Source organism: Chenopodium quinoa, unplaced genomic scaffold, assembly GCF_001683475.1.
Source record: "Chenopodium quinoa cultivar QQ74 unplaced genomic scaffold, ASM168347v1, whole genome shotgun sequence".
In the NCBI taxonomy this organism is placed as follows: Eukaryota; Viridiplantae; Streptophyta; class Magnoliopsida; order Caryophyllales; family Amaranthaceae; genus Chenopodium; species Chenopodium quinoa.
The window spans coordinates 7,470,171-7,489,832 of record NW_018743574.1 but is presented as its reverse complement, the minus strand read 5'-3'; the positions used below and the strand labels follow the sequence as shown (position 1 = coordinate 7,489,832).

General features: G+C 36.8%; 1 protein-coding gene and 1 pseudogene across 1 annotated transcript; one reads left to right on the top strand and one right to left on the bottom strand.

Moving 5' to 3' along the window:
- Window positions 1-1,444: 1,444 nt before the first annotated feature.
- LOC110682444 lies at window positions 1,445-19,462 on the top strand. The gene is made up of 10 exons (XM_021858788.1): window positions 1,445-1,683; window positions 3,233-3,446; window positions 4,281-4,438; window positions 5,321-5,466; window positions 5,691-5,753; window positions 5,835-5,927; window positions 17,822-17,983; window positions 18,094-18,200; window positions 18,490-18,662; window positions 18,757-19,462. Exons 1-10 carry the CDS (start codon window positions 1,605-1,607, stop codon window positions 19,014-19,016), a joined length of 1,455 nt encoding a protein of 484 aa, XP_021714480.1. The 5' UTR covers window positions 1,445-1,604; the 3' UTR covers window positions 19,017-19,462.
- On the bottom strand, window positions 8,900-10,380 carry LOC110682446 (annotated as a pseudogene).
- Window positions 19,463-19,662: the final 200 nt, after the last annotated feature.

Sequence of the window (19,662 nt, the reverse complement as noted above, 5' to 3'; positions counted from 1 at the left end):
AATTACTTTCAAGTGTTCATAAATCTCTCGTGTCCTGACATGCTGCATACCAGATACAAAATTCAATAAACAAACTCATATAAGAAATGTTTATGAACATCATAACAAATCCTACACTTGTACAATCCAAAAAGGATTCAAGTCTATAAAATCTTGGCAAAGAAGATGCTATAAATAATATTACTACTCTTGAGATATGTAAAAACTTCTGAAAACAATCACTTTAAATTAACCAAATAGCAAAACTAAATAATCTTTTTCATACCAAACCTAGTACATTGGTGCACAATATTGAAAGCAGCAGCAAGAAGAAGCAAGTCAGAAATGAATTTTTCCCTAAAACAAAATAAACCTAAAATGTGAAATTCATATTCAGTGATTAAAAAGAACTGATAATTAGACCAAAAAGCTAGTTATTACCTCAAAACTACCCTTCGATGGAGGAGAAGCTAGAATTTAATGGAGAGCTCAAACACCAAGTAAATTGGCGATGAGCCCTAGATTTATATCATCAATCACCTGCACATAATTAAGGGTCATATGAAAACTCTAAAACCCCTAGATTAAATGAGAAAATACCCACAATCTATGTTCATTTAAGCAATTCATCGAACACTTTAAGATCGCATATTTACATGACAAAAGCAAATAATATAACATTTAAATTAGATTCGAATGAACTCACCTTGGCACATACATTGACAACTCAATCAAGAATATCTTCTTTAATTCAATCTTGAACATATGGGTTTCCTACAAAATCCCCCCCAAAAATAAAATCAGAAATGATCAAGCTTAGAAGAACACTAAATTGACAATAAAATTAATGATGAACCCTAAAATAGGTATTTGAAAAAGAAAAATCTTACCTCAGAAGCTGCTGTATTCTTTTCCGATCAAGTTCATGGGCTAAGGGCAAGGGCGTCAAATATAATCCTAAAATAGGTATTTAAATACTAAGTACGCAACTACACCACCATCAGCTCCTCGAAATCGCGCAACTACACCACCACCAGCTCCTTGAAATTGCGCCATCGACACAACCGCTGCAACACCCATACACAATAAAAAAACAACAATTAATCTACTAAGAAAGAAAAAGGAAAAACGAAAAGGAAATACTTTAGCTATATAAAAACAAAGGAAAGGAAAGAAGACATAGCTAATCAGAAAAGAAAGCAGGAAAGAAAGAGAGAGAGTAAGTTGCAGAACACCGACAAAGAAAGAGAAATAGCCACGCGTCAGCCCGCTGAGAGCACATGCAATGTAAAAGCAAAAAGACCGAAATAGCCCAGTCAACTTGGTCAACCAGAGAAGGGTGCTAAGGTGCAGGGAGGGCAAAACCGTCAATTTTCTGTTCATAAGGAACAGTAAAATTGCTACAGTCTTGGTGCTTGGGGCTTTTAGAAGGGTTATAGATTAACCAATGCTTCAATAAAATTTACAACTACTTCAAGAGTTCAAGACTAGTGGATTTTTCCGAAATTTCCACCCAACATATAAGAGGAATGATCTTCCAAAATTCCCACAATTTTCAAGTTACAAGAGTCCCGCCTTCGGTCTCGAGAGAGAACTTCCGACACTGAAGCTGCCCATCTGTAATCATGGCTACCGGCGTCGTCCTCCTTCTCTTCATCGCAATTACTTCATCTTCCTTTGTCTCCGCCGACGAACTTGCTTTAGGTACTTTCTCTCTTTTTATTCACCCCTCAATTTTTTTTCACCAAATTCTAGGGTTTTCTTCTCATTTAATCATTTCTTCTTCTTTTTGTATAATTTTCTCCTTTTCGTGGTGGATTTTTCGTCGTAGAAAACCCTAATTCCTTATTTATGTAATTCGGGGTTCTTATATCGATGAGTTTTTTTTTTTTTGAAATTAAGATAATTTTGGGGGAAATTGGGCGGTTAATTATATTAAGGGTTTACTTTATCATGCGAATTGAAGTGGGAAGAAGTTAGATACATTGAATTGAGATGAGGGTGAAGGGGCTTATGAATCTAAGATATCCTCCCTAATATCTAGGTCTTGTGCAATTTTAAAGCTTCACCTGTCATTATAATTGAACCTTTGCTCGTTCTAGGTGGGTCTGGTTATTGGACAGGTCGGGGCAGCTTTATGCAGGTTGCTACAGAGGCGGGTCAATAGAGGGCTAGATGGGTCAATAGAGGCTATTCAAAATTGTTAGTGGGTTAAGATAGGGTCAGGATCATGCTGATCAGGGCCGGATCAGGGCTTATGTCAGTCGAATAAGGGTCGGTAGTGGGTCAGAGCAATTTAAATAAAAGTATTGTTTAGTAACTTTTAATTACTTTAGGTTTCGTTTTACTAGAACCAAAAGGAAGATGAAGAGAGGAGCAGTGAGAAACCAAAGGTTGACTAAGCAAAAGAGCTGCTGGCAAAATATTGGGGAGCTTAACTAGTAATTAGGTCATATAATAATCAAATTAAAAGATGGGAAACCAATATTATATACTCCGTATCTTTTAAATGCATGGCCTAAGGTAATTAGAGTACAACGGAGAGAGAGAAATTGCTACCATACAAGAGAAAGAGAAGAGAGGAAAGAGGGGGAAGAGAGAGAGAGAGAGAGGGGTAAAGGGTGTCCTGAAACTTCCAAGTTTCTGTCATTGGGCTATTTACCACAAAAAAAGCAATATCAATTGGTTGTCATTAAAAACCCTATAGTGACCATTATTACTTGACCCTATAATGCCCCTGTCTAATAAAGAATTAAAGGGTAAAACCCCTTAATATGTGGCCTAATTCTTATGTCACTGATGGCCTGGTCCAATTACCACTTTAGTTAATTATATATCCACTACTTCCTCTCTTTTTTTAGATGCATCACTCTCTATATTTGAAAGTTTCAATTTAGATGCTTCACTTTCCTTTTTAGTTAATAAATTCTCTTCATCTCTCTCATATCACATGAGTCCACTTTTTTTCTCTTTCATTTCTAAAAATTGCCTAGGAGTCCGTGACATTAAAAGTAATACATCTAAAAAAAACGGAGGTAGTAATAAATTTCTGTTATACATGTCTCAACTATGTATAACATGCTTATATTCTTCAATTTTTTGGACCGACAACTGTGGAGCATGTTCATGAAAATAATTGCCCCAGTTGCATAGTTGCTTTTTTATATGTATTTGAATTTGGGAAGTAATCTCATGACCATGGAAATGTATTCAACTCATGTATTGACTGTTTAGTCTACCTTTAAATATGCAGTTGTTGGTCAATCTACTGCATTGCAGATAATCCCAAGTTTGCTTGTGAAAAATTCACCTGGCTCTAAACTCCATGTCAACGTTGCTGAAAGGGTGCATGTATATGGCTTGTCAAGGATGAAGAATCTCAAACAATTTTCCCATTCTGTGACAGTGAAAGTTTTGCACCTAAATTTTAGTCTTCGCCGACCAAATTTTGAGATCTGTTTCCACAGGTAAGCAATCATGTGGTCTCTGTCTCTGAATATGGTTATGGCAACTTCCTGACTCCTGAGTTGGTACTGCCAATAACTGAATAAAAGAGCTTCCACTTATGAAGTTATGAATATTTTTTTCTTAGCTGAAATTGCATCCCTGTTGCATGTGATAGGACATTTTAATTGATTGGGATAAAGAAGTTGCAAACTGTTTACATTTAAGTTGTGTAGAATCTTCCTCTCGATCCTTGAGAAGTATGAGCCATTTGACTTTAGGTTTTGAGTTAAAATTTTCAAGAAAAATGTGGCTTTAGTTATTGTATGGAGACAAATTTCAAAGAAATTTTTGGTTGAAGGGGATAAGCTATAGGTGCAAAAAAGTTGAATAGATTAACTACTCAGACATATACATTGTATAGCCTTCGGCTGAAGTAAAGGTATTCATCCAGGATGGTTTATTTCAGTTAAGCCAAAGAATTTGAGCAAAGTAAACTAGCAACACTGTCTTGCCAAATTGACCATTATATGTTTGCAGGGACAAATCTTAAGATAGACGCTTTCTCTGCACCAATCTTCTTATTTGGAAAAACCAGCTTTATAAGAGACGCATTTGTCATATGTGTAAGAACATTGTATTCTACACTAATGACTAACCCCACATATTAGTTTATAATAGTAATATAAGTAACCTTTTAAATTATGTGAAAATTGCATCAGACATTTTGATAGGACAATCTTTTTGCCTGATTTGAATTAAAATTTGATAGTAGTCATACTTAAGCAAATAACCTGTATGGAATCAATGGATTTGTGGCTCTTACAACTAAAGTAAAAATTATGTTTCTTTTGCAGAAATTTGTCTCTTGGGGTAGGAATGTGTTCCCCGAGTCAGTGGCAAAAGGTTTCAAAGGGTTCATGGGCTCAACGGATGTCACCCTTTGACAACAAACTCATAGATATAAGGATGGCTAATTCATCTTTGGGAACATTGGAGTTGACCCTACAAGAAGGTAAACTGTGTTGTTGATCCTTGCATAGCAGGTCATTCTTGCTAATTTATTGATACCAATCGCGGATGGCTTATATTATCATAATTGGTTTTGGTGGTGGTTGGGGGAGGGAGGGGCTTTGGGGCATGCTATGTTGTATGTTACCTTTCGGGTTTGAAAGTTTGCCTTTTGCTACCTTTAGTTAGTTTCAGTTACTTTTTCTGACTTTGATTTCGCCCATGTCAGATTACTCGACATGTTGTCTTCCTTATGCTCTTTCCTTAGTAGGTGACAATATATGGATACGAAAATCTAACTTCAGATGTTTTGTGGGTAGTATGAAAACTTTTCTTTTAACCTCCAATATCTCCTAGCACAGAGCTGCATTTACTGGAGCCTGGATGGTGGTATTTCACTATATCTTTGTTTATCCTACTCTTTTTTGATGATTTATTATTATTATTTGAACATCCTGTTAATAAGCCACCCACGGCTACACAAGAAATACCGACTTTATCCCAATTTAATACTCCCATGTTGTCGCCGGCCTGTCACCCCCTACCCCCTCCCCCCCAAGAAAAATAAAAAAATCGACGCTTGGGTCCATTTATTGACAGATTTTCAACTTTTCATCCATGTACTGGCACTCATTTATGTGTCAATACTGATAATATTAATAATCAATTAATGATGGTTTCGTAAGTGAATTGTTCAATAACGATGAAGCTGGGTCATTTTCAGAAGTTTTTGTGTACTAGGGTAAAATGCACTTTTGTTTGAGAATATCCGACTTAGGGTAAAATGCACTTTTGTTTGAGAATATCCAACTTTGTCAAATATTTTTGAAGATTTACTATGTTAGAGTTAGACAATAGTTAATCTTGTTTTATATCTGTTTTTCAGATTTCTCTGCATATCGCGTTGTGTTTCTAGTCCTGGGTACGTTATTGCTTACACTGGCTCCCACATTCAGTGACTCTTTGATATTTTACTATAGCAGTGCTATGGCTGTTGGGATCATCCTTGTGGTACTACTTGTTCTTTTCCAGGTAATTATTGATTTTCTTGCATGTAACCTGTAGTTTGTAAAATTTCTTGCTGATTTCCAGTGTCTGTTTTACTGAAAGTTCTTGTGGCATATATTTAGTTCAATTCCTTATATTGCGCAAACCCCTTTGTGGTTTCCTTAAGAAGCCTTATTACCATAATTATTTTGTAAGGTCCTTTATTAGCTACTGATTCTTTGTGTGTTTATTGTTATGAATTTTGGCAGGGAATGAAGCTTCTTCCTACTGGTCGTGGAAATTCTATTGCTATTTTTATATACTCGTCTTTCGTGAGTATCATCTTATTGTTTGCTGTGATAATTGTCTCATAGTAATCCTCTCTCAGATTGTATATACTTTTTTATATCTAGATTGGCGTTGGATCTTTTCTCCTAAGCTATGTGCCACGTTTGCTGCGTTCAATGCTTGTGGAGATGGGTATCAGCGAGGACATGTACAATCCTGTATGTAAGTCCTATGTAATTTATTTTGAAGAGTACAGCTTGTAAGAAATTTGGATTTGCATCATATCTTTGTGGTTGTTTTTATTTGTTTCACACTAGTATCATCATGGTAATATTTTCTCTATCTTACAGTCTTAGACTGAATATGACATTATGTGATTTATGTCTGCCTTTTAAGCTGGCTATGGTGTTCTAGTTCCTTAAAATCACATTTTATGTCTTTTAAACTAAAATTACTCTTATTATAGTCGTGTATTGAATTTATTAAAACTAATTTGAGTAATTTCTGTTGCAACAACTTACTGGATTTAATCGGCTTTAAAAAAAAAAAAGCCCTCAACATCGCCTGATTGCTCGGGAAATTTGCTTTCTTTTCTCTGATTCTTGAAGAATGAAATACGACTAGAGTTGTCAATTCGGGTAAACAAGTCGGGTTTGGGTCGAGTAAGAGTGGGTCGGGTCAACTCGGGTTGGGTCAATTCGGATTAATTCCATAACCTATGCGGGTCGGGTTTGGGTTGAGTCATGCTTGAGTCGGGTCACGTCGGTTCATACTTCTTATCGGGTTTGGGTCGGGTTTAGGTCGGGTTAATAACATGTCGGGTGAACAATAAGTCGGGTTTAATTCGGGTTTTCACGGGTTAGGGTAATTCTTGGGTTCGAGTTGGGTTCGGTTCAAGTCAATAATTTGCGGGTTAGAATTAGGTCATTCTCGGGTTTGAGTCGGATTCGATTCAAGTCAATATTTTGCGGATTATAATAAGGTCGGGTCATTTTCAAGTCGGGTCATTCTCAGGTTCAAGTCGGGTTCGGTTCAAGTCAATAATTTGCGGGTTATAATCAGGATGGGTCATTTCAAAGTCAGGTCATTCTCGAACTCAAGTCGGGTTATGTTCAAGTCAATAATTTGCAGGTTACAATCAGGTTGGGTCATTTCCAAGTTAGGTCATATTCGGGTTCAACTAACTATAAATAGATAATTATCATTTTTATCAAGCTAATTATTTCCTTTGACTATAATATATATGACAATATACTAGGGAACTATAGTCTATAATTTAGGAAGATAATTATCTCCTTTGACCATACAACAAATGTATACTATATTTAACTCTTAAATTTGAGGATGATGCTCCCTAGACGAAATGCTTTGATCAACAATAATAAGGTGGTCTAAATTGCATTGAAGGTGATTTGAAATCGGGTAAGGAATAATTTGGGTAAGGAATAAGTCGGGTTAATAACAAGTAGTATTAATTTCGAGTCGAGTTAGTAATAGATCGGATTGAATTTTTGGGTCGTGTAATTAATAGGTCCGGTAAAATATGGGTCGGGTCAATCACAAGTCGGGTTTAATTTGGGTCAAGTCAATAACAAGTTGGGTTGATTTCGGGTCGGGTTTGTTACAGGTTGGGAACGGGTCGGGTTGAATTTAGGTCAGGTTAGGAACGGGTCGGGTTGAATTCAGGTCAGGTTAGTAACAGGTCGGGTTAAATTCGGGTTTTGACGGGTTAAAACGGGTTTGGGTCAATTTCAGTTCAAGTCGGGTTCAGTGCAAGTTAATATTATTGGCCATTATAAACCGGTAATCGGTGCAAGTTGTAAACCGGGTTATAGGCCGTTTAAAGGCAAATAGGATGGTTCCACCCACCTTATTGGACTCCCGAAGGATATTAGGGACCATGATAAACATTTCGCCAATTTTTATCCCGGGCGATAAAAAAAGTTAAAAATTTCCAAAATTGAAGGCTTTAGTCCACGCTTTTTGAGAAATTTTGGAAGTTTCGGAGCCTGGTGTCACAAAGTCTTGAGATTTTAGGGAATACATCTTGGTGGTCATATAATGCCGTTTGGAACCATATATGATCATTATATGTTGTCATAAATGTTCGTGGTAGGTTTCAATTAATGAAATTGGTGTAAGTTGTAAACCGGTAAATTGGCCGTTTAAAGGCAAATTGGATGGTTCCACCCAAACAATTGAACTCGCGGAAGATATTAGGGACCACGGTAAACATTTCGGCAATTTATGATTAAGGGCGAAAAAAAGTCAAAATATTCCAAAATTGAAGGCTAAGGTCCATGCTTTTTGAGAAATTATGGAGATTTCGAGGCCCGGTGTCGAAAATCCTTGAAAATTTAAGAGATTTATCTCGGGTGCATATAATGCCATTTGGAATCATATATAATCATTATATGTTGCCATAAATGTTCGTGGTAGGATTAAGTTATTGAAATCGGTGCAAGTTGTAAACTAATAAATTGGCCGTTTAAAGGCAAATTGGATGGTTTCACCCACCCCAATTAGACTCCCGGAGGATATTAGGGACCATGTTAAACATTTTGAAAATTTTTATATCCACGCTTAAAAGCTATATCCACGCTTTTTGAAAAATTTTGGAGGTTTCGAATCCCGGTGTCAAAAATCCTTTAGATTTTAGGGGATACATCTCGGGTTCATATAATGCCGTTTGGAAACATATATGTTCATTATAAGTTGTTATAAATCTTCGTGATAGGCTTGAGTTGAAGAAATCGGTGCAAGTTGTAAATCGGAAAATTGGCCGTTAATAGATGAATTGGATGGTTCCATTAACCAAATTGGACACCTAGAGGGTATTAGGGACCATGGTAAACATTTCAGCAAATTTTATTTTCTGGCAAAAAAAAGTTAAAAATTTCCAAAATTGAAGGCTAATATCCACGTTTTTTTAGACATTTTGTAGGTTTCGAGGTCTGCTGTTGAAAAGAAATGAGACTTTAGAGAATACATCTCGGGGTCATATAATGCCGTTTAGATACATATATGATCATTATATGTTAAATCTTCGTGGTAGGCTTGAGTGATTGAAATCGGTGCAAATTGTAAATCGGTAAATTGGCCATTTAAAGACTAATTGGATGGTTCCACCTAACCAATTGGACTCCTGGAGGGTATTAGGGACCATGGTAAATATTTCGACAATTTTTATTCAACTGTCGCGCCCGGGGAGTTTGGACCCCGAACGTGCGGCGCGCTCTAGCCTTCTGGCGGCAAGAACGCTAGCCTTGAGCGGAAGAGGGGCTTGTGAGCACGAAGCAACACAAGCGGGCAATTAAATCAAAGGAGCACTCGTGTCAATTTGGGTGACGGAGTGCGGGTGGTCGGGACTTGTGACGGCCGATAATTTAAGGCGGGCACAAGCAGGTCCGAACCATGAGTTCTTAGTGCATCAAGTTGGTTTTGAGGGAAGCTATTATGCAAGTAAGACACAATATCGATAGAGGTCTAACAACAAACAAGCATAAGAGCAAAGCAACACTTGGTAGAAGGCTTAAGATTTCATTAATCATTCACCCTCTTAAAAACAAAATTTCTTCTGAGGAAACTAAGACAAAAAAATTTCAGAGCAGTTCTTGGAAGCCTTTTCTTTAGTCTTCTGAATCTTCAATACCTTCTTCACGATCTTCTTCTCTTCGGATGATTCTTTCACGCATGATAGAACACCTCCATATGGACGGTTGACAGTACGCCTGTTTTGGGCAATCGACTTCTCTTATACTCAGTAGGCCTCAAATGAGGAATTCCTTGAATTCTCTTTCCAGTAATAGGGCACTTTGGACCACTAGCTCTCTTCTTTGTAGTCCGGTAAACAGGGGTTTTGACGATGTGATGTTGGTTGGATTTGGTGGCATAGCTATGGCGTTTACGGTAAGTGAGACGCTTCGCCATTGATGAGTTGTTTAGTTTCTCTCTCCTCCTCTTCTGCGTCTCACTCTCTTTCTCTCTTTTACTCCAACGGCAGTAGAGGTTATTGCTGTAAAACTTGAGAGGTTATTGCTTTAAGACTTGTGACGGCTAATACTTCGAAGCAGGCACAAGCGGAAGCGGAACCGACTAGATGAAGGCGTCTTTTGAGGGTCTCTTGGTTTGGTGGGGATGCTTTAAAACAAGGTAAACACAATATCTATAATGGCTTAAACAACACACAAGTGTTAAAGCAATAACAACGGGGTAGAGAGCTTATTCGGGAGAAAAAAAGTCAAAATTTTTTAAAATTGAAGGCTAATATCCATGTTTTTGTTAGACATTCCGAAGGTTTCGGGGCTTGGTATCGAAAAGCAATGAGATTTTAGGGAATACATATCGGGGTCATGTAATGACGTTTAAAACCATTTATGATCATTATATGTTGTCATAAATGTTCGTGGTTGGCTTCAATTAATGAAATCAGTGCAAGTTGTAAACCGTTAACTGGCCGTTTAAAGGCAAATTTGATGGTTCCACCCACCCAATTGGACTCCTAGAGGATAATAGGGTTCATGCTAAACATTTCGGAAATTTTTATTTTCAGGCAAAAAAAAGTAAAAAAAAAATCCAACAATAAAAGGCTATTATCTACACTTTTTGAAAATTTTTGGAGGTTTCGGATCCCGGTGTCGAAAAGCCTTTAGATTTTAGGGGATACATCATGGGTTCATATAATGCAGTTTGGAACTATATATGTTCAATATATGTTGTCATAAATCTTCGTGCTAGACTTAAGTTAATGAAATCGGTGCAAGTTGTAAATCGGTAAATTGGTCGTTTAAAGACGAATTTGATGATTCCACACACCCAATTGAACTCCTGGAGGGTATTAGGGACCTTGGTAAACATTTCGGCAATTTTTATATCCGGGCGAAAAAGTCAAAAATTTTCAAAATTGAAGGCTAATATCCACATTTTTTTAGACATTTTGAAGGTTTCAGGGCCTTGTGTCGAAAATCAATGAGATTTTAGGGAATACTTCTCGGGGTCATATAATGCCGTTTAGAACTAGGGGTGTCAAACAGATCAGGTCGGGTTCGTGTTCGGGTCAGCTACTTTCGGGGCAGCTGACCCCCAACCCGAACCTGATCCATTTAAGTTTTTGGGTTGAAAAACACAACTTGAACCTGATATTTTCGAGTTCGGGTCAACCTGAAAATGACCTGATTTGACCCAAAAGTTTTTTTTAGGTTTAAATCAATTTAATTTATTCGAACCAACTTGATTAACATTATATTGTTGTGTTCATTCAATTGCATTTTTAAATTCTATAGCAAAACAACTATTAAATCCCAAACAAAATAGCCTAAGTAAAGTATTTAATGGATTACAATTTACAAACCAAGTCTACTTAACGAATTACAAAATGGATTTCAAACTATAGTTATTTTAAGTGCAATCTTTAATCCTCTTTAATTTGCCCATCCTCTGTAGTGAAATGAATCTTCTGAGTGGCTGCAACTTGCTGCAATTAAAATATAACACCACCATTATTTAACACCAAAACTGATGTAATTATCAACACAAACATGCAGATCATTAATTATCAAACAAGTAGACAACTTCGCACAAAAAACAACATTCTTAGAGAATTAAACCGCGTTAAACATGTAAAATCGTATAAATACACCAAATTACCACAAATTAGCATAATAACTTCGTATATAAACATGTAAAACAAAAATTAACACAAATAGCAACAACAAATCTACAGCCGAATAACGGAATAAAAATTCAACATAAATCAACAACCATAATTAGCATGAAATGCTTTATTTTAGCAAGATTAAAACGTACTAATTAGAAACAAATAAATAAAACAAAAAAATATCTTGAATTTATGAAGGAGACCGAGAAGAAGGCGTACATTTAGCAAGAAGCGTAGATAGATGAAAAGATTCAAGGATGGAAGAGGAATTTAGGGTTTGAAAAAGGTTGGAGAGGATTTTAGGGATTTAAGAAAGAGAATACTCTAGAGAAGAGAGAGAATGGAGGAGAAACGGCGGATGAAAGTGAAAAGAAAGTGAGTAGTTTAGGGTTTTTGTTATTATTAGGTATTTAGGTGGGCTCATTTCATTTTTGGCTGGGCTAAATGTTTTTTGTAAGCTTTTTTATGATGATCTGAATTTTTTTCGGGTTATATGAGTCATTTTCGGGTTGAGATTTTCAACCTTAACCTAACCCATTTAAATTTCAGGTCGGGTTCGTGTCGACCCATTTAAGTTTTCGGGTCGAAAACCTCAACCCTAACCCGCTATTTTCAGGTCGGGTTCGGGTCGTGTTTTCGGGTCGGGTCATGTTTTGCCAGCCCTATTTAGAACCATATATGATCATTATATGTTGTCATATATGTTCGTGGTAGCCTTCAATTAATGAAATCAGTGCAAGTTGTAAACCGGTAAATTGACCGTTTAAAGGCAAATTTGATGGTTCCACACTTCCACCCACTTAATTAGACACCCGCATGGTATTAGGGACCATTATAAACGTTTGGGCAATTTTTATTACCGGGCCAAAAAAAGTAAAAAAATTTCAAAATTGAAAGCTAATATCCACGTTTTTTTATACATGTCGAAGGTTTCGGGGCCCTGTGTCGAAAAGCAATGTGATTTTAGAGAATACATCTCGGGGTCATATAATGCCGTTTAGATACATATATGATCATTATTTGCTGTCATAAATCTTCGTGATAGGCTTGAGTTAATGAAATCGGTGCAAGTTGTGAATCGGTAAATTGGCCGTTTAAAGACGAATTGGAGGGTTCAACTTACCTAATTGGACTCTTGGAGGGTATTAAGAACCATGATAAACTTTTCGGCAATTTTTATTTCCGGGAAAAAAAGTCATAAATTTTCAAAATTGAAGGTTAATTCCACGTTTTTTTAGACATTTCGAAGGTTTCGGGGCCTGGTGTCGAAAAGCAATGAGATTTTAGGGCATACATCTCGGGGTCATGTAATGCCGTTTAGAACCATTTATGATCATTATATGTTGTCCTAAATGTTCGTTGTAGGCTTCAATTAATGAAATCGTTGCAAGTTGTAAACGAGTTAATTGGCCGTCTAAAGGCAAGTTTGATGGTTCCACCCACCCAATTGGACTCTCGGAGGATATTAGAGACCATGGTAAACATTTCGGAAATATTTATTTTCTGGCGAAAATAAATAAAAAAATTCCAACAATAAAGGCTATATCCACACTTTTTGATAAATTTTGGAGGTTTCATATGCCAGTGTCGAAAAGCCTTTAGATTTAAGGGGATAAATCTCGGGTTCATATAATGCAGTTTGAAACTATATATATTTAATATATGTTGTCATAAATCTTCGTGGTAGGCTTGAGTTAATGAAATCGGTGGAAGTTGTAAATCGGTAAATTGGCCGTTTAAAGACGAATTGGATGGTTCCACCCTCCCAATTGGACTCCCGGAGGGTATTAGGGACCATGGTAAACATTTCGGCAATTTTTATTTTCGGGCGAAAAAATGTTAAAAATATTCAAAATTGAAGGCTAATATCCACGTTTTTTAAGACATTTTAAAGGTTTTGGGGCATTTGTCTAAAATCAATGAGATTTTAGAGTATGTTTCTCAGGGTCATATAATGCCGTTTAGAACCATATATGATTATAATATGTTTTCATAAATGTTCGTGGTACGCATCAATTAATGAAATCGGTACAAGTTCTGAACCGGTAAATTGGCCGTTTAAAGGCAAATGTTATAGTTCCACCCACTTAATTGGACATCCGCATGGTATTAGGGACCATGGTAAACATTTGGGCAATTTTTATTACCGGGCCAAAAAAAGTAAAAAATTTCCAAAATTGAAGGCATCCACGTTTTTTTAGACATTTCGAAGGTTTCGTGGTCTAGTGTTGAAAAGCAATGAGATTTTAGGGAATACATCTCGGGGTCATGTAATGACGTTTAAAACCATTTATGATTATTATATGTTGTCATAAATGTTCGTGGTTGGCTTCAATTATTGAAATCGGTGCGGGTTGTAAACCGTTAATTTGCCGTTTAAAGGTAAATTTGATGGTTCAACCCACCCAATTGGAGTCTGGAGGATAATAGGGTTCATGATATTTCAGATTTTTTTATTTTCGGGCGAAAAAAAATAAAAAATTTCCAACAATAAAGTCTATATCCACGCTTTTTGAAAAATTTTGGAGGTTTCGGATCCTGGTGTTGAAAAGCCTTTAGATTTTAGGGGATATATTTCGGGTTCCTATAATGCAGTTTGGAACTATATATGTTCAATTAATGTTGTCATAAATTATCGTGGTAGGCTTGAGTTAATGAAATCGGTACAAGTTGTAAATCGGTAAATTGGCCGTTTAAAGACGAATTTGATAGTTCCACACACCCAATTGAACTCCCGGAGGGTATTAGGGACCATGGTAAATATTTCGGCAATTTTTATATCCGGGTGAAAAAGTCAAAATTTTTTAAAATCGAAGGCTAATATCCACATTTTTTTAAACATTTCGAAGGTTTCAGGGCCTTGTGTAAAAAATTAATGAGATTTTAAGGAATACTTCTCGGGGTCATATAATGTCGTTTAAAACCATATATGATCATTATATGTTGTCATAAATGTTCGTGGTAGGCTTCAATTAATGAAATCGGTCGGTAAATTGGCCATTTAAAGGCAAATTTTATGGTTTCACCCACTGAATTAGAACCCTGAAGGATAATAGGGACTATGGTAAATATTTTGGAAATTTTATTCTCGGGCGAAAAAAGTAAAAAAATTTCAAAATTAAAGACTATATCCACGCTTTTTGAAAAATTTTGGAGGTCTCGGAGCCCCTGTGTCGAAAAGCATTTAGATTTTTGGGTATACATCTCGGGTTCATATAATGATGTATGGAACCATATATGTTCATTATATGTTGTCATAAATCTTCGTGGTAGGTTTGAGTTAATAAAATCAGTGCAAGTTGTAAATCGGTAAATTGACTGTTTAAAGACGAATTGGATGGTTCTATCTACCCAATTGGACTCCCAAAGAGTATTAGGGACCATGATAAGCATTTCGGTTATTTTTAATTACGGTAAAAAAAAAAGTCAAAATTTTTCAAAATTGAAGGCTAATATTCACGTTTTTTTTAGACATTTCGAAGGTTACGAGGTCTAGTGTCGAAAAGCAATGAGGTTTTAGGTAATACATCTCAGGGTCATATAATGCCGTTTAGAACTATATATGATCATTATATGTTGTCATGAATGTTCGCGGTAGGCTTCAATTAATTAAATCGGTGCAAGTTGTTAACCAGTAAATTGGTCGTTTAAAGACTTATTTGATGATTTCACCCATCCAATTGGACTCCCATAGGGTATTAGGGACCATGGTAAACATTTCGTAAATTTTTATTTTCGGGCTAAAAAAAGTAAAAAATTTCAAAATTAAAAGCTATATCCACGCTTTTTGAAATATTTTGGAGGTTTCAGAGCCAGGTGTCGAATAGCCTTTAGATTTTAGGGGATACATCTCGGGGTCATATAAAGAAGTTTGGAACTATATATGATCATTATTTGTAGTCATAAGTGTTCGTGGTAGGCTTGAATTAATAAAATGGTGCAAGTTGTAAACCGATAAATTGGTCGTTTAAAGGCAAATTGGATGGTTGCACCTACCCAGTTGGACTCCTGGAGGGTATTAGGGACCATGGTAAACATTTCGGCAATTTTTTTATCCGGTCGAAAAAAGTCAAAAAATTCCAAAATTAAAGGCTAATATCCACGGTTTTTGAGAAATTTCGAATGTTTTGGGGCCTGGTGTCGAAAAGCATTGAGATTTTAGGGGATACATCTCGGGGTCATATAATGCTTTTTGGATCAATATATGATCATTATATGTTGTCATAAATGTTCGTGGTAGGCTTGAGTTAATGAAGTTGGTGCAAGTTGTAAACCGGTAAATTGGTCGTTTCAAGGCAAATTTGGATGGTTCCACCCAGTCAATTGGACTCCCGAATGGTATTAGGGACCATGGTAAACATTTCGGCAATTTTAATTTCCGGGTTAAAACATTCAAAAAATTTCAAAATTGAAGACTAATATCCACGCTTTTTTAGAAATTTTGGAGGTTTCTAGTAGTGCTGTCAATTCGGGTAAATGGGTTGGTTTTGGGTCGGTAAGAGTGGGTTGGGTCAACTCGGTTCGGGTTAATTCGAATTAATTCCATAACCTATGCGGGTCGTGTTTTGGTTGGATCATGCTTGAATCGGGTCACGCTGGGTCATACTTATTATCAGGTTTGGGTTGGGTTTAGGTCGGGTTACATTCAGGTCGGTTGAACAATAGGTCGGGTTAAAACGGGTTAGGGTAATTCTCAGTTTCAAGTCGGGTTAAGTTCAAGTCAATAATTTGCAGGTTAGAATTTGGTCGGGTCATTTTTGGGTTTGAGTCGGGTTTGGTTTAAGTCGATAACTTGCGGGTTATAATCAGGTCGGGTCATTCTCGGGTTCAATTCGGGTTCGGTTCAAGTCAATTATTTGCGGGTTATAATTCGGTTGGGTCATTTCCAAGTCGGGTCGTACTCGGATTCAAGTCGGGTTTTGTTCAAGTCAATAATTTTCATGTTACAATCTGGTCGGGTTATTTTCGGGTCCAACTAACTATGTATAGATAATTATTATTTTTGTCAAGCTAATTATTTCCTTTGACTATAATTTATATGGCAACATATTAGGGAATTATAGTCTATAATTTAGGAAGATAATTTTCTCCTTTGACCATACAACAAATATATACTATATTTAACTCTTAAATTTGAGGATGATACTTCTTTCTTTTGCTGACCTGGACTGACTCGGTCTCCGTTGATCAACAATAATAAGGTGGTCCAAATTGCATTTAAGGTGAGTTGAAATCGGGTCAGGAACAATTTGGGTTGAATTTAGGTCGGGTCAATAACAAGTTGTGTTGATTTCGAGTCGGGTTAGTAACAAATTGGGTTGAATTTTTTGTCTAATAACAAGTCGGGTTGATTCCGGGTCGGGTTTGTAACAGGTTGGGTTAGGAACGGGTCGGGTCGGGTCGGGTTGAATTCAGGTTAGTGACAAGTCGGGTTAAATTCTTTTTTTGACGGGTTTGGGTCAATTTCGGTTCAAGTCGAGTTCAGTTCAGGTCAATAATTTACGGGTTACATTTGGGTCGGGTCATCTCCAGGTGAGTTCATGTTCGGGTTCGGGTCTCATATACTCGGGTCAACTCGGGTATAGAGTTGGTTTCAGGTCGGGTTTGGGACACCATTTTTTTCGGGTTCAGATGGTTCGGTTAATAATCGGGTTTGAGTCGGTATCTCGGGTCGGGTCAACTTTTGACAGCTCTAAAGATGACAATTGTAGAAGAGATAGAAGATTGCAAAGAAGGAAGTGATGTCAATTAAATTGAAGTATAAGTTGGGTCTAGAAGACTTAAATTTTAACTAGTCTGTTAGTTTGGTGGTGCTAGTTGAACTATTTAAGAAACCTTGGAGGTTTAATTAAAAAAAATAAGTTAATGGGGGTATATTTTAAAGATCCCCAACTTTTTTGGGGTTCTTCACAATATTTCCTTCTTTTCAAAGTATACCTTATAGACCTTTCATTGGCTAGTGTTCATACTTGATGACTTTTTTGGTTTAGAATGAAAATGAAGCTAGTGTGTAAATGGGCATGGGATGGCACTTGTGAATTTTTATGGCAACAATCCTCCAATAAACACGTGTATCATCTTTGATATCTTTGATGACCTTGAGTACTGTTTATGATGTAGAGACATGAATATGAAATATGAATGATAATGAATTTAATGAATGCATGTTAGGTATTTGGTTGACTTTTTCTCTAAAATAGGTATATTTCATGTTACCATCTTTTTGCTGTGTCCTCAAATTATGACCTTAAACCTTACAAGACATCAATGCAAATAGTTTTTGCCAGCCCTCCCCCCCCCCCCCCAAACCCCCCCTGTGACGCACACATGCGCGTGCACACACATAAAGGTCATTCGCTTGCCTTATCTGTTTTATAATGATAGGTCAAAGGATATTCTTCTCTATCAAAATAAAAGAAACATTAATATGCTAATGCATCTACAAATGGCCTGCAGCTGGCAATATTCTTGTTGGTTTTTATTTCACTTGCTGGAGCATGGTTGGGCTTTTGGGTTGTCCGCAAGTTGGTTCTTACTGAAGAAGGCTTGATCGATACTAATGTATCTCAGTTTGTGGCCTGGTCAATCCGGATACTGGGTGCTGTTATGATCTTGCAGGTACTATCCAGAGTTCTGAAATGATGATGTTTTTCTTTTTATTTCTTTTATGATTCACCTTTGAGCCAGAAAAAATTCATAGATTTTGATGAGCTTATGTCAACTTCCAGTGCTCTTTGGATCCTCTGCTGGCAGCAGAAGCATTGGTATCTGCTATTTTCATATCATCAATTTTGCGCAAATTTGCCAGACCTAGATTGCTACGTAGACTTTACAGGTAAGACCAAGAGGTTTTTATGTTTTCGGCTGTTTTCGGCTTCAGTGAAACTTGTTTCTAATCAAAATAATCATGTAATTTAAGCTCTACCATCTATAGCATTGATATTTTGACTCTGGAATTTCCAGAGTAGACATGTTGTATTGTTGTCTTCTGACTCTTCTCTGCCATTCCTTTCTGAGGGTGGGCGGTGGCAAACTGGTAGTGCTTAAAGCATAAATGGATTATATTATTCAACTTCATATACTACGTAGATATATAATTTGGTTTACTGTGTTAATATATGCAGGAAATTTCAGAAATCTGTTGCAAGAAGTCATCAGAAATCAAGGGATCATGATTCATCCCCGATTGTTGATAAATATGCAGAGCATGTTGGCAATTTCCAAAATTCTCAAGATATGTTCCTCAGCCCTCCATCCAAATGCACCATGCAGGCTGCCTCATATCCTAATGTCAAAGGTTTGCACCAATAAATTTTTTTGGCATGTGGAACCTTGAAACCTGTACTGTGTAGTGTCTGTATTCAGCGCACATTTTCCTGTTTTTTCTTCAGGGCCGTCAAAGAAAACTCCTCCCCCTCCTACAGAATCTGACACCTTCTATTCTACTTATCATAACACCCCGCAGAGGAGGAAATTTTCTGCTGATGAGCTGAAATCAGTGACCAAAGAATGCACAAAAAAAGGATTGGAAGAGTTGGTTTCTTCTCCTGAATTTAGCAGATGGGCTGTGGCTCATGCTGAAAGAATCACATTAGCTCCAACTGAGAAGGAACGCAGTTCAAATAGTAGGTGGTATAGATGGTTTTATTGATTTGGATAGATTGGAGGATTCAGATTAACTTGAAGATTCAGGATTTTTTCCGTCGAATTCAGGACCAGCTTACTGAGATGTGGTTTTTGTTAGTACGGTCAGTGGTAGGCTTTGGAAGTTATGGATTCTGAAATATCTTCTTCAACTCCACGATGTAGTACTGCACATAATCATGTTTGCACTAGTATGCTCTTAGCTCCTAGGCTGATTTGCTAATTGACCTCATTGGATGTTTGGAGTGTGTAATGTATAGCAGAAAGGTTTAGGCATTATCTGTAATTCTATGTCTATGACAGTGTAACTACTTCTTTTTCCACGCGCAGGTGGTAAGATTGCCATATTTCTACCTCAGTAATTTCCTCACAACTCTTGATTTTCTGAGGTTAGTAATATGCGTCCTTTAAGAGTACCACATGTTAAGTTCATTTAATCCCTTTATTCTTTCAGACTATGCTAGAAAGTTACTTGCGTCTCCGGATTTAATTGTTATTCTACAGAAAAATGTCTTTATGCTATGTTTGGATAACAAATTAGAAGGGAAATGGAAGGGAGGGAAATAGGAGGAAGGGGAAGGAAGGGAAAGTGGAGGAAATGATAGAACTCCATTTTCCCTCCAAATCTCTCCAATTTTGAAGGGATGGTGACA